Source organism: Chionomys nivalis, chromosome 9, assembly GCF_950005125.1.
Source record: "Chionomys nivalis chromosome 9, mChiNiv1.1, whole genome shotgun sequence".
Classification (NCBI taxonomy): Eukaryota; Metazoa; Chordata; class Mammalia; order Rodentia; family Cricetidae; genus Chionomys; species Chionomys nivalis.
In genome coordinates this window covers 2,064,462-2,078,891 of record NC_080094.1, presented here as the reverse complement: position 1 = coordinate 2,078,891, position 14,430 = coordinate 2,064,462, and the positions used below count along the sequence as shown (strand labels likewise).

The window sequence follows — 14,430 nt, the reverse complement described above, 5'->3', positions numbered from 1 at the left end:
CACAAGCAAGTTCAGCTCCCCCTCTAGTGGCAGGCTGATGTACACACACATGCACACTATACACATATGCAGAGACCTACAGGTGTGTACACACATGAATACACACATACACATGCATACAGGTTACACATATTCCTACATTTCCATAGGCATTGATGTGCACGCAAACACATGTTCATGTATAATAAGCATATGCTTCTGTTTCTGTTTATCTTTATCCAATGCCACATGTGGGCAGCACTGTAGTGCTGAGCTTGGCCCATGATTTATCCCTCTCCAGCTGACAGGTTGGCTGTGTCTGGGACAAAGAGAGGAACAGGAAGGGATATAGATGGAAGGAGTGAGAGGGGAGGAAAGGAAGAACAGATGGAGAGAAGGGAAGAATGGGTATAGGATGGGTGGATAGTTGGAGGTATCGGTGGAGCATGAATGGGTAGATGGAGGATGAATGGGTAGATGAAGGATGATGGAGGATGAATGGGTAGATGGAGGGATGATGGAGGATGAATGAGTAGATGGAGGGCTAGTGGAGCATGAATGGGTAGATGGAGAGATGGTGGAGGATGAATGGGTAGATGAGGGATGATGGAGGATGAATGGGTAGATGGAGGGATGGTGGAGGATGAATGGGTAGATGGAGGGATGGTGGAGGATGAATGGGTAGATGGAGGGATGGTGGAGGATGAATGGGTACATGAGGGATGGTAGATGAACAGAGGAATTCTGTGACCTGTTTGCTGCCTATAACTTTTCTGGAGCCAATATATGGAACTCACACACACTTCTCTGTGTCACAAGGTGGGACCCACCCTTTTCTAACCTTTTAGGAGAGCAGAACTGGAGATTGAACCCATTTTGAGTTCCCAGTGGTGCCAGTGAGAGGTGACAGGGTCCTCACAGAGCTGCCCCCTCCCAGAACTAGTCAAAGGCTGCCATTCCCACAGCATGATACCCTCTGGTCAGCAGAGTGGTCAGTGCCTCTGCCTCTCAGCGCTGGCAGTGAGCAGGGGAGGGTCATGTGACTCCCTCAGTGCGTGATGCGGCACACCATCGTCCTTTGCTCGCCTTTCAGAGAGCACAGCTGCATCCAGCTGCTCCCCTCTCCTCCATGTGGAACTGGAGACCCCCCCTCCCCACGGCTGTGTCCTGCCATGTGCTAACCTGGCATTCCTTCCCCGTGCAGTCCTAGCCTTCTGTTCAGCTCTGCTCCCACAGCGACATCCCTTAGCCTGGCCTTTCATCTGCAGACTGTCCACTCTGAAGACGGTGCAGGTTCCTCTGAACCTTAACCTGCCCCGTCTGCCTCAACACCAAAACTGACTGTGCCCACTGAGATACAAATACGGTTGCCCTCCTTCTGCCACAGCCGCCTACCACAAGGCAACAGCAGGTTCCACAGCCCCAGGAAGTCCCAGGCAGCCCGTGCCAAGGGTGACCCCACTGAGGAAGCCTCCATTCCCCATCTACCGAACCCAAACTGACCTGTTGTCTTTCCCCTCCAGAAAGTCCAGCAGTACACGGTCATCGTCCAGGCCACTGACATGGAAGGAAACCTTAACTACGGTCTCTCGAACACAGCCACTGCCATCATCACAGTGACAGACGTAAATGACAACCCTCCGGAATTTACCACGAGCACAGTGAGTACCGTACATCCTCGCAGAGAGCCAGCCCCAAACTGCCGCCTCCCTCTGGGTGGTGGGGGAAGAGCTGGATGGGTCGTGCAGAGGAGGGCCTGGTAAGCCCCAGGATTATATGGCTGGCTGGCACCTTGCTGAGATAAAGCTCTAGAGAAGGTGGCCTTCCAGGTTGTCACATGTTTGGGGAGCCCATATGACTGTGTAGTGTGTACTTGCTTGCCAGATGCCCAGCTGGGCCCTGGTTATGGGCATGTGTGTCTTTGATGCAAAGATCCCCTTCCTACCTTGGTCCTCAAAAGACAGTGGCTGGCCCCGTGTGGTTCCCACTCCCAGACAAGGAAATTGGTAAAGACTGGGCTAGACCCTGGACACTGGGACCTTAGAAGTCAAGGACGCATGCTGAACATACATGTATCCACCCAACCATGGAATAGAAAGTCCACTATGAGCCTTCAACCATAGGTCTGAGGAACAGACCCTCCCCCGCCCTGGGAGAGAATATTCTGGAGACGAAACTGTAAATCACATGACCCCGATCTCCCCTAGCATCCACCTCCATGACACCCAAGTCCACGAATGGGTGAACAGTTCTGTGACCCAAGTGGTCCCCGCCCCTCGGTGAACACACAGTCCAGCCCAACCCTGAAGAAATAGCAGGCTGCAGGTGTCTGGCCGGGATGTGCAGAGGGAAAGGTCAGAAGGTCACTCTCAGACTGAAGAGGGCCATGTGTCCTTAATAGTAACAAGGGCTTTACCAGGCACACAGGTGAACACTCCCATCAGGCCCCTACCAGTGAATAACAGAGACCCGGTGGTGGGCCAGGACGTGGGGCTCAGGCCCACAGGGAGCAGCTGGGACTGAACCCTGAAAGTGGCTGCCACGCGGAGATGAGAGAGAGGAAACCCGTTTGCCTAAGGTGAAGGCGCCTAGAAGGCTGGTGCCCGGGCAGGAGCATGACCACCACCCCGCCCAACCCCGAGTCCTAGACTCTTGGATCATAGCACCATCTAGTGGCCAAATAGTAGATGGCACCAACAGGCGCTGCTCAGGACCTCTGTAGACAGCGTGAGTCCATTCCCTCACAACCAACAGGGCAGGAGAAGGGAGAAGTAGAGGGTTTGGCCAGGCTGCTGGGAAGAGAGAGCCAGGCTGCAGGGAGAGCCACTGACCCTACAAGTGACATCCGTGGCACAACCAGCCTCCTGCCCTAGACAGGCTTCTAGACATGCCCTAGACAGGCATGGTGGTCAGCGCTCAGCTTGGCAACTGCCTTCGGTGACAGTGCAGGAACTCCCAGCTGGCAGCTGGGAGAGACAGCTGGTGCCAGGCCCACCCTGGCACCACCCCTGGTCTAGACCATGCTTTGCTGCAGCCACTGCAGAAGGGCAGGGAAAGCGCCCAGGGTGGCCTTGTCAGGGGCAGAGCCAGTACAACTGTCCACAGACACAAACCCGCTTGTCTCGTGATAAAACACCATGACCAAACACAACGTGGGGAGGAAAGGGTTAATTTAGCTCACACATTCTGATCACCACTGCAGATTCACAGTTTCTGCCCAAGGGAAGTGAACCTGGAGGCAGGAACTGAAGCAAAGACAATGGGGGAATGCTGTTTACTGGCTTGCTCCTCATGGCTTGCTCAGTTTGCTTTCTTTGAGCATCCAGGACCACCAGCCAAGGGGTGGTCCCCAGAATGGACTGGACCCTCCAATATCAGCCATTAATCAAGAAAATGCCTACAGGTAATATGATGGAGGTGTTCCCTCAAATGAGGTTCTTCTTTCCAAATAACTCTAGCTTGTGTTAAGTTAGTGGAAAAAATAAGGACAATGCTAAGCCAGGCATCAACCCTGTGGGGGCCCAGGATAATCACAGGGTGCTCAGACTCTGTAAGTCAGGGCTACACCCTTATGCCCATTCCAGACTGCTGGAGTACAGATACTGGGGTGCAGGAACCACACAGCTCTCCTGACAACGGCGCCCCCTCTTACCTTCAGAAAGCAGCCTTGGAACAATATGGTCACCATAAGAAGCAGGCCAGAGGGAAGTCACAAGAGTTCAGCTTTGGGTTCATTCCCAGTAGAGGAGACAGAACACCACAGTGGCCGGAGGAGTTTTGAGGAGCATGCCTGCGGGAGGAGGGTTTCATCAAAGACTGAGGACATTGTCCAGAGCGTCAAAGGGCAGTATGTGGCTCTCAGGGACCCAGCCTGCCTCCCAGTCCTGCACAAGCCCAGTTCTCCACATCTGGACACATGGTCCACGCCCACTTTGCTCATTCCCAGAGCTCCGAGAAGTTACGCAGGTTGGAAAGGTCGGGAGAGCCCACAGATACCCTGCCTCAGAGACAGAGCCAGCAAGCCCTCCTCCTGTGGGAAGTGGATGAATCCTGTCTCGAACAACCTATGAGATCATACGGGGTCAGACTCAGCAGGACCCAGGCTGGCAGCTCTGACTCCAGGTGAAGCCTCAGCTCTTGCTGTGCTGCTGCCCGGCGTTCCACAGCTCGGCTCGAGGGTGACCACGGCCACAGTGAGAAAGCACTAACAGTCACTGGCTCCCAGTGCCCTCCCACGATAGCTCCAGGGGTGTTCCCCCACCTGACCTCAGCAGGAGGCATTCTGCAGATGGACCGGTTTCACCCAGCATCTGAGCTCTGTCTGGTCTGGACCACCACCTCCAATCTACCTGAACTTCATCTTCTCGGCATGTGCATCAGCCATGCTACAACGCCCCATGCCGTCTGTGAGAGGACGGAAGCTCTGAGGAGAGCGGTGCCTCTCTTTACGCTGGGACACAGAAGAAACCATTATGACCCCAGTCAGCACAGGCAGCCAGAGGGTCACAGCTGGAGCACAATGGCAGGAAGCTTATTTCAGGGGTTGGTCCTGCCTCTATGAAACCCATGAAGGAAGATGGAGACTCCGGCTTCCCTGGGGCATGGAGGGCAAGCAGGGAGGGCAGTCTGAAGTCCCGTGAATACAAAACACTTTTCCACACGAGCTCCACAGCCCGTCTTCGGTGTGCCCTCCACAGACATCTATACACACTTGGGCTCCAGCAGCCCTCGCCAGGCCCCATCCAGATGAGTGGCAGGCAGGTGCCCCGGGACACTGTCTTTGCTTTACAGTGGGAGTGTGCAGGCAGGTTGGCCACACACCACACATGGGCTATTTTTGTGAAGCTTAATCAAGAACAATCAGGCAGAGCTAAAAAAGATGCAGGGACTTGCCAGCTCCAATTCCTATTCTTAAGTGTTAATTAAAAGTTATTTTTCTTCTTGCTCCTGTGCAGCTGCAGTGCCCCCTGGAGGACAAAGCCCATAGCTCGTCCAGGGCCACCCTGCCATCAGCACTCCCCTCCAGAGTGATGCAGGACTAACCAGGGTGGAAAACAACCTCCAGACAATACCCCAGGAGCCTGCAACCTACCCCATGCACAGATCCCAGTGGGCTCAGAGGGACACTGAGACCCAGCAACTGTGGTCTTCCCACCCACTCTTCTCACTGTGTGACCTTGGCTGAGGTCCAGACATCTCTGAGCCCAGGACGCTTTCCACATTTGACATCCGTGTGTGATGGGTAGTGAGGCTGGGCCGTCGCTGGTCCTGGGAACCTTGCACTTGAACAGTAAGCACAGGCTCTACCTGCAGATGAGAGCAGTCCTAGCCCAGCCCAGCCTTTAGCAGTAAAAGGCAGGAGCAGTCACCAAAGCTCTCTACACTGAACCTCCACTGGTAAAGAAGGAAGGCAGAGCCACGCAGGCCCGGCCTATGCAACCCAACTACAGGGACGTTTGCTGTCTTCCTGTACAAGATGGCCAGTCCCCTCACAGGTGTGAATGACACTACGTTAAATGACGGAAAGGAGGCAGTAAGGTCATGATGTTCCCATAGGTCACCTCCCAGCAGGACAAGGGACAGCGCCCAGAAGGACAGTGTCCATCTGAAGAGCCCTTGGCCAGGCTATGCCGTGCACAGGGTGCTGGCTCTCTGTCACCATGACAATGAGGTCATTGGTGTACAACGAGGAAAAATCTATTTCAGCTCATGTTTTCTGAGGTACTGTGAACCTGTGTTGGGGCCACAAAGTATGGGAGGTGGGGAGCATGAAGCAGAAGAAACTGCTCAATTGGTCATCAGGAAACAAAGATAGACGGAAAGGGGTCAGGGTCTCCACAACCTCCTCAAGAGCACAACCCTGTGACCTGACTCCCTCCTACAACCCATACCTACCTGCTATGGTCTCTGCCCTGCCCCCAACACTGCCACAGACTAGGGACCAAGTCTTCAACACCTGGGACCTCAAAAGATTCTTATCCAAATCAGAGCAGGAGCAGCGATCAAAGGCAGAAGGCTCACTCACCTGGCCAGAGATGACTTCCCCAGAGGCAGGAGTCCACTGAGCACAAGAGCCAAGGATCAGTGCCTGTAGGTGCCAAAGGTCTTCTAAAGGCACCTCCCCCAGTAACCTGGGGTATACATGTAACTGATACACCCTAACACATGTGCCACTGGGGACTGTCCTTCACAAGGGTGCCACACAGGCTGGGTTAGGACAGTTCCCAGCCTCATGCTGACACCTCCTCAGACAGGTATAGGCTGGGGCACTGGGGCTAAGGACATCAACATATAAATTTAGGGGACATGCCAAATGGATCAAAGACCTCAACATAAAGCCAGCCACACTGAACCTCATAGAAGAGAAAGTGGGAAGTACACTTGAACACAATGACACAGGGAACCACTTCCGAAATAGAACCCCAGTAGCACAGACACTGAAACAATTAATAAATGGGGCCTCCTGAAACTGAAAAGCTTCTGTAAAGCAAAGGACATGGTCAACAAGACAAAACGACAGCCTACAGAATGGGAAAAGATCTTCACTGACCCCACATCAGACAGAGGTCTGATCTCCAAAATATACAAAGAACTCAAGAAATTTGACATCAAAAGAACAAATAATCTAATAAATGAAGTACAGATCTAAACAGAGAACTCACAACAGGGGAATCTAAAATGGCTGAAAGACACTTAAGAAAGTGTTCAACATCCTTAGTCATCAGAGAAATGCAAATCAAAACAACTCTGAGATTCCATCTTACACCTGAAAGAATGGCCAAGATCAAAAACACTGATGACAACTTATGCTGGAGAGGTTGTGGGGAAAAGGGAACACTTCTGCATTGCTGGTGGGAATGCAAGCTGGTACAACCCCTTTGGATGTCAGTGTGGCGATTTCTCAGAAAATTAGGAAACAACCTTCCTCAAGACCCAGTAATACCACTTTTGGGTATATATCCAAATCGTGCGACAAGGACATGCACTCAACTATGTTCATAGCAGCACTGTTTGTCATAGCCAGAACCTGGAAACAATCTAAATGCCCCTCCACCGAAGAATGGATAAGGAAAATGTGGTTCATTTACACAATGAAGTACTACACAGTAGAAAAAGATAATGACAGCTTGAAATTTGCTGGCAAATGGATGGAGCTAGAAAACATCATTTTGAGTGAGGTAACCCAGACCCAGAAAGACAATTATCACATGTACTCACTGATAAGTGGTTTTTAAACATAAAGCAAAGAAAACCAGCCTACAAATCACAATACCAGAGAACCTAGACAATAATGAGGACCCTAAGAGAGACTTACATGGATCTAATCTACATGGGAAGTAGAAAAGGACAAGATTTCCTGAGTAAATTGGGAGCATGGGGACCATGAGAGAGGGTTGAAGGGGAGGAGCGAGGAAGGGAGGGGAGCAGAGAAAAATGTAGAGCTCAATAAAATCAATAAAAAAAAGAAAACAATGTTGAATGATACCAATCTGTCTACTTTGGGAAACTTTGACTTTAAAATAAAATATTATTTTAAATAAAAAAAAATAGGGGCCATGACTCAGCCTGCAACACTGCCCCCCAAGCCACTGTGATCTCCCTCAGAGGAAAGCTCCCCATGTCGTGGCGCAGGGACACTCAGACGCTGCGGCAACCCTACTGCTGACTCGGAATGTCAGTGACAGGAGTGGGCTCTCACTGTGGAGGTCACCAGCAACGACAGCCTCTCCCAGCCACACAGAGGAGCCAGGGAGCCCAGTGAGAAGTCAGAGCCTGGACACATGTGCCCACGACTCGGGTCTGCTGTCCTCTCTGGGATTGCTTTGTGCCCCTCAGTTCTAAATGATCAAGAGGAAGATTTGAAAGTAGGACCCTCTGGAAGCGGGCTGTGCCAGCTTACTTCCCTCATACCCCTAGCGCTTCCTAGGGAACCCTCTGCAGTCTGGGGCCTCGTTGCTCCAGGGCAGCTCACAGAGCAGCCCTGGGGGGCACTGTAGGGGCATCCTTTAGGATAGGCATGGTGGGTTCCCATCGGAACCTGAATTGATGAGACAGTTGTGCATCTTGCCAAGGTGAATCTCAAGACAGCAGAGAATGTGAGCTCAGAGCTGCTGAGAACAGAACCTAGAAGCCAGCCCAGCAGTGGCCACAGCTGGCAGGGGACAGAATTTTTAAGGCAGACACACCCCTTCCCCCACTCCGAGTGGGGCCATGGGGTCTTCGCAGGTGCACACTGCAACCTCACTGTACCTTAGCAGTAGAGAGGTGATCACTTCCGTGTTTAGTCACTGGCCACAGGTGCTGACCCCCAGCCACCTGGAGCAGTGACCTGATGGTGGCAGCAGCCAGGACAGGCTTCTCTCAGATACTCTTGCGGATGCCACGTAGACTCCTGCTTCCTCCGCTCTCCATTGTGCATCCATCCTAGCCTCTTGCCATTCATCTACCACACATGTGAGAAAAGCTGGGGTGTAGGAGGGGAGCCTGTGCCAGAGCTTGCATAGGTAAGGCTTGTCCTGGGGAGATGGGAGCAGGTGGGAGCCTCTGGCCAGGGCACTCTGTCACCAGTCAATACCAGCTGACCCACCACTTAGGATACCTACTCCAGAGCAGTGACCCTGCTACTCCCCAGCACTGGCTGGGTCCAGGGAGGACCCAGGTTCTATGTGAGGCCCTGATGTTCTTTCTTACACTTCGCAGTTTGCAGGAGAGGTCCCAGAGAACCGTGTGGAGACAGTAGTAGCCAATCTCACAGTACTGGACAGAGATCAGCCTCACTCACCCAACTGGAACGCAGTTTACCGAATCATCAGTGGGGACCCCTCAGGGCACTTCAGTGTCCGCACAGACCCTGTCACCAATGAGGGCATGGTCACCGTGGTGAAGGTGAGTGACTCTGGAGACAACCTCCACAGGGTCTCTCCTAGCTCAGGCTGGTCTCAAGCTTGTGCAGTCAAGGCTGTCCTTGAACTCCTGATCCTCCTGCCTCCACCTCCCACCCACCATTTTCCACTGGAAAGGAGAAACAGTAAAGTTTAGATTCTGGCCTCCGTGTCCTCGCTGGCCTTTTCTTCTGAACGAGAGTCTCCTTCATGTTAGGCCGTGCACACACCTTAGGGTACAGCGCTCAGAGAGCAGGATGTGGTAAGACCCTCCTCTCTGGCTTGATTCTAGGACCCACCTCTCCAGGGTGTATTTGGGTCTCACCTTTGAGCCAAGAGTCATTGTGGGGAGCATGTCACCTTTGTGGGTATGCCCAGCACCCTAATTGAAACTGTCAGAACAAATTTCCTATTGGTTTCCACATTACAGGTGTGTTTTATCTTACCTGCCTGTGGATTTTATTGGCCATAGTCTTTCTAGAAAGACTGATGTTTTAGGGCATCACATACCACGTGGTTCCATGTCCCGGCAGGGACATGGGCCAATAAACACAGAGAGACCATTCCCTCTGCAGTTCTATGGAGCCGCTTGTTAAAGCAAACTGGCCTGACCTCTGTCTGGCACTTCCAGGAGGGGCTCCTGGCATTGGCAGTCACTGGTTATACTACAAAAAGACCTTGTCACAATGCAGTACCAGTTTTGGGAGCGTGGTGGCACCTGGGGTTTAAGGGTCCCCAGGAGCCAAGACTAGGCCTGGGGGAAGCTCACTATTTCTGGCCTAAACGCCCCTGTGAGACCTTTCAAGAGAGGGGTCCAGTCCAGGGACCCTGTAGGCACAGGCCCTATAAGTGCACCTGTACAGTGTCCAGCAACACCGTACAAGCTGGGCAGAGATAGAGCAAGTGAGGGACCAGCCTGGTCCCACGTGTACAACTGACTTCTCCAGCAATACCTGGGTCTAAGGAAGCAGAAGCACAGGCCTAGCCATGCCCCAGGACCTGGGGGCAGTGACAGACAGATGTCATCCTGTGCCACAAAGAGATAAGATCATTCTCAGGGCTTGGGGAAAGGGGGGCTCGCCAAGGTCACCATTGGGGATCCAGCAGCCTCTCTGGCACCCCCTCTAGACACCAGTGCCTGTTTCCATCCCATGCCCAGTGGCACTACCAATTACCTAGTCTTTAATACCGTTCCATGAATAGATACTTCACGTCATAGCACACTAGGACACCGTGGTTCAGGGCGCCAAGGATGGGCGCTTACAAAATCCAGAGAGAGGCTGGATTTAGATCCACTTAACCACAGACTCAGGCAGGAGCCAGGCCCAGCACAGGGGTTGGCACCAGAAGTGGGGAGCTCACTCCCCCAGCAAAGCTGTTCCCTAGACAGAGCTCATGCAGACCCAGGGAAGCCCAATAAGAGGCAGGGAGCCATGTGACCTGCCATGTGAATGCCCCAGGGACTGTCAGGCTTCCTTTTCTACCTACCTTTGCCCTGTTGAAAAAGCTGAGTCAGATGGCTGTGGATGTTCCCACACTGGGGACTGGTGGCATCTGAGCGAGTGTCCTACCCTGTTCTCTCGAGCTTCCTTTGAGGAAAGAATTAGCCAGGAAGGGTCCTCCAGGGTGAGGCCCGTGGCTACGAAGCTGTGGTATGTGGCTGTCTGGCTTAAGGTCATCCGAGTCTGGCCTGTGGACTCAGGTGGTGACAGGCTGACCTCCCATAGAGCGACAGCAAGCTGCAGGGCAGTGAACTCTGTATCATCGTCTGCTGATGTAATTCAAGGTCCAGATTTTCCTCAAAAGGACCACTTGACATCTCATAGTCTAGCACTTGCCTAAGTTCCAACCAGGTGCAGCGGCCTTTCTCAAAGCAGCTTCAGTGCCCTCTTCCCCAGGACCCAGTGCCTGTTTCTAGAACTTGTGACTGTCCCAGCTGGCAGCAGGGTCTCTGTAGGTGTGACAGGGTTGAGAGTCTCTGGGTCAGCCCAGTGCAACCTCAGAGGTCTTTAAGAGAGGGAGCAGAAAAGTCAGAGAGTGTCTTAGTTGGGGTTCTGTTGCAGTGATAAACACCATGACCGAAAGTAACTTGGGGAGGGAAGGGTTTACTTCAGCTTACATGTCCCAAGCAGATCACGGAGGGAAGTCAGAGCAGGAACCCGGAGACAGGAGCTGATGTGGAGGCCATGGAGGAGAGCTGCTTCCTGGCTTGTGCCCCATAGCTTGCTCAGCCACTTTCTTACAGCACCTGCTCAGGGGTGGCCCACCCCACCCACCGAGAGCTGGGTCCTCCCCCATGATTCACCCATCAGGAAAATGTAGCACAAGCCAGCTTAGCGGCTGCATTTTTTCAATTGAGGTACTCTCTCCTAAAAGGACTCTGGCTCGTGTCGAGGTGACCTAACACCATCACAGAGAGAGAAGGGAGAGGCAGAGCCGGTGGAGGCAGGAAGCCACAGCTGGCTCTGGAGAGGTACTAGACCCCACACACCCTCTCCAGAGTGGAAACATGAGGCGGGAGTCTCTGGAGGGAACTGGCCCTGCTGTTGGACTCTAACCCAGGCACAGACATTTTACGTCTAACCCCAGAACTGCATTCAGATTACGTTAAGTCTCCAACTGGGGACACATAATTAGTAAGGAATACAAGGAAATACTACATGAGTAAAGGCTTAAACATCGCTGCTTGGCTGGGCACTGTGAGGTTCTGAGAACTTCTCCCTTCATCTTCCAACTGACCTCAAGTTTGCAGTCTTCCTGTCTCGGCCTCCTGAACACAGGGTTTCAGGCGTGTACCCGTGCCCAGCAGAAGCAGTGTGGGGTCAGGGAGACACGTGTGCTGCTCACGCATGAGGAGGTCAGAGGACAACCTGCAGGAGTTGGTTCTCTCCTCCAGCCATGTGGATTCTGCAGGGCACACTCATCGTCAGACACAGCGGCAGATACCTTTACTTACCGACCCATCTTACTCGCCCTAAAACCAAAGCCAACCTTTGGCCACCATTACTCTCGGTCCTCGGTTGTATTTGCTGAGCTTCCTGCGGCTGCAGTGACTCTCAAGACCCTCAGCACATCTGTCCCTGCAAGCCCACACAGTAATTAAGGAATTGTTATTGAGAAGTCATGAAGTCAGGCATGGAGATACACACCCGTAATCCCAACACTTGGGAAGCCAAGGCCCATGCCTCAGAAGCCAGCCCCTGCCTCACCAAGGCATGGGGCTACTGGCTAGTTTCATCCCAACCCTCCTCTCCTCGTATTGGCCAGAACCCAGAATAAGCCAGAAACAAGAGTCTGATGTTGAGGGACAACAAGACTGGGCAGTGTGGATAGCCAGCCCACGCCCACTCAGGAAGCCCCGGTTCACCTGTCCCTTCTTCCAGGCAGTGGACTATGAGCTGAATCGCGCCTTCATGCTGACCGTAATGGTGTCCAACCAGGCGCCCCTGGCCAGCGGGATCCAGATGTCTTTCCAGTCCACAGCAGGGGTGACCATCTCTGTCACTGATGTCAACGAGGCCCCCTACTTTCCCTCCAACCACAAACTGATCCGCTTGGAAGAGGGTGTGCCTACCGGCACTGCACTCACCACTTTTTCCGCGGTGGACCCTGACCGGTTCATGCAGCAAGCTGTGAGGTGAGTCTTCAATGTGACCTGGCCTTGTCTGACCCTCAAAGTGGGGTCCAGTTCTCTGTGCTACACAAAAGAGTCCCACAATGCCCTAAGAAGCCTGAAAACCAGAAAGCCCAGCAGAGAGAGGAAGGACAATGGGTACTATATCCAGACCTGAGGCACTGGCTTAGTCTAGGAGCAACCCACCCCAGGAAGTCACGAAATAGGACAACCTTGGGCATGGTAGGCACTGTCACCATGTCCAGGCTAACAAGGGAAACGGGAGCTATGGAGTCAGGGCAGGCCATAGCTTCACTTGAGCAAGGCACTTACCTTCTCTATCCCTCAGAATACCCCCCTGTAAAATGTAGATGATGAGAACACAGCCTCCGAGAGTCCTCCAGAAGCTGAGACCACCCACCACAGGGACATGAGGCTCTGTTGTGGCCTGTCCTTCCCTGTGGGAGGGACACAGAGGGGCGTGAAACCTCCAGGCACTCTGAGGGAACAGCAACGCCACTGTGCTATGATCCAGGATGCTGAGGCTTGACCCTAGCATGCATGCAGGGCTGTCCGGATGAAGGGCACCGGGGCCCTTACCTTGCCTCTGGCTTCCTGTCCATAGGTACTCGAAGCTGTCTGATCCTGCCAACTGGCTGAACATCAACACATCCAATGGGCAGATCACCACGGCCGCAGTCCTGGACCGAGAGTCACTCTACACCAAGAACAATGTATACGAGGCCACCTTCCTGGCTGCTGACAATGGTGTGTCCCACTGTGACCCATGTCCTGGGGTTATAGGCAGGGGGAGGGGTAGTGGTGGGGGGGCCAGCAGCACCCAGAGGGAAGTCTGTGCAGGCAGTCATGAACTGACAACTTTGTCACCCAACGCTGCCCTCATCCTGCTCCCTTCCATCATCCGAACTTCAGTTACTCCACCTAAGAACCTGCTTGCCCCTTTGACCATGTTTCCACACCGTGATCCCATGGTCCTTCATTCATGACTCCAGAGTAGTCAGGAACCTGGGAATGCAATGGCTGATGGCTGCCCTAGCTTCTCAGCTTCCCCACCTATACCTAGGTAATGACAACAGATCTGCAGTTCTCCACACTGTTAGCTGGCATCCTACTCAGGAAAAGCAAGAAGGCCTGTGTCCACCCTAGACCTGTGACACTGAGTCAGAGCAGGGCTGAGAGCCCTGGGGGCAAGGGAGGGCACTGGGCAGGCGCTGGACAGACACTGGGCAGGCGCTGGACAGACGCTGGGCAGGCGCTGGAGAGACGCTGGGCAGGCGCTGGAGAGACGCTGGGCAGGCACTGGAGAGACGCTGGGCAGGCGCTGGGCAGGCGCTGGGCAGGCACTGGAGACACTGGGCAGGCACTGGAGGCACTGGACAGATGCTGGACAGATGCTGGGCAGGCACTTGGGCAGACGCTGGACAGACGCTGGACAGACGCTGGGCAGGCACTGGACAGACACTGGGCAGGCACTGGACAGACGCTGGGCAGGCACTGGAGACACTGGACAGACGTATGCTGGGCAGGCGCTGGACAGATGCTGGGCAGGCACTTGGGCAGATGCTGGACAGACTCTGGGCAGGCGGCACAGAGAAAGAGCTGAGAAATGGAGCAGAAGGTTGATGTTTCACGCTGAAGAAGTCAGTGCAGGTTCTTGTAGATGGATTTTTCTTTGGGCTACCAGCTCACCAAAAAAAAAAAAAAAAAAGAAAGAAAAAAGACATGGAGATTTATACTAATTATGAAAGCTCAGCCTTAGCTTAGGCCTGTTTCTAACTAGCTTGATAACTTAAATTAACCCATTTCTACTCATTTACTTTCTGCCTCGTGGCGTTATTAACTCATCTCCATAGTGCCCTTCCTGCTTGCTCTGTGTCTCCTGGCTTCTCCACCTTCTTCCCAGCATCCTCTCTGCCTGGAAATCCTGACTAGCCA

At 53.3% G+C, this 14,430-nt stretch overlaps 1 protein-coding gene across 2 annotated transcripts in view; it reads left to right on the top strand.

Moving 5' to 3' along the window:
* The window catches only part of Cdh4 (cadherin 4), a 468,010-nt gene that overhangs the window by 440,630 nt on the left and 12,950 nt on the right, over positions 1–14,430 (top strand). For both annotated transcript variants that reach the window (XM_057781837.1, XM_057781836.1), the window contains exons 8-11: positions 1,503–1,640; positions 8,680–8,865; positions 12,245–12,498; positions 13,100–13,242. In XM_057781837.1, coding sequence (XP_057637820.1) covers positions 1,503–1,640; positions 8,680–8,865; positions 12,245–12,498; positions 13,100–13,242 — 721 coding nt within the window. The remainder of the gene's footprint in view (positions 1–1,502; positions 1,641–8,679; positions 8,866–12,244; positions 12,499–13,099; positions 13,243–14,430) is intronic.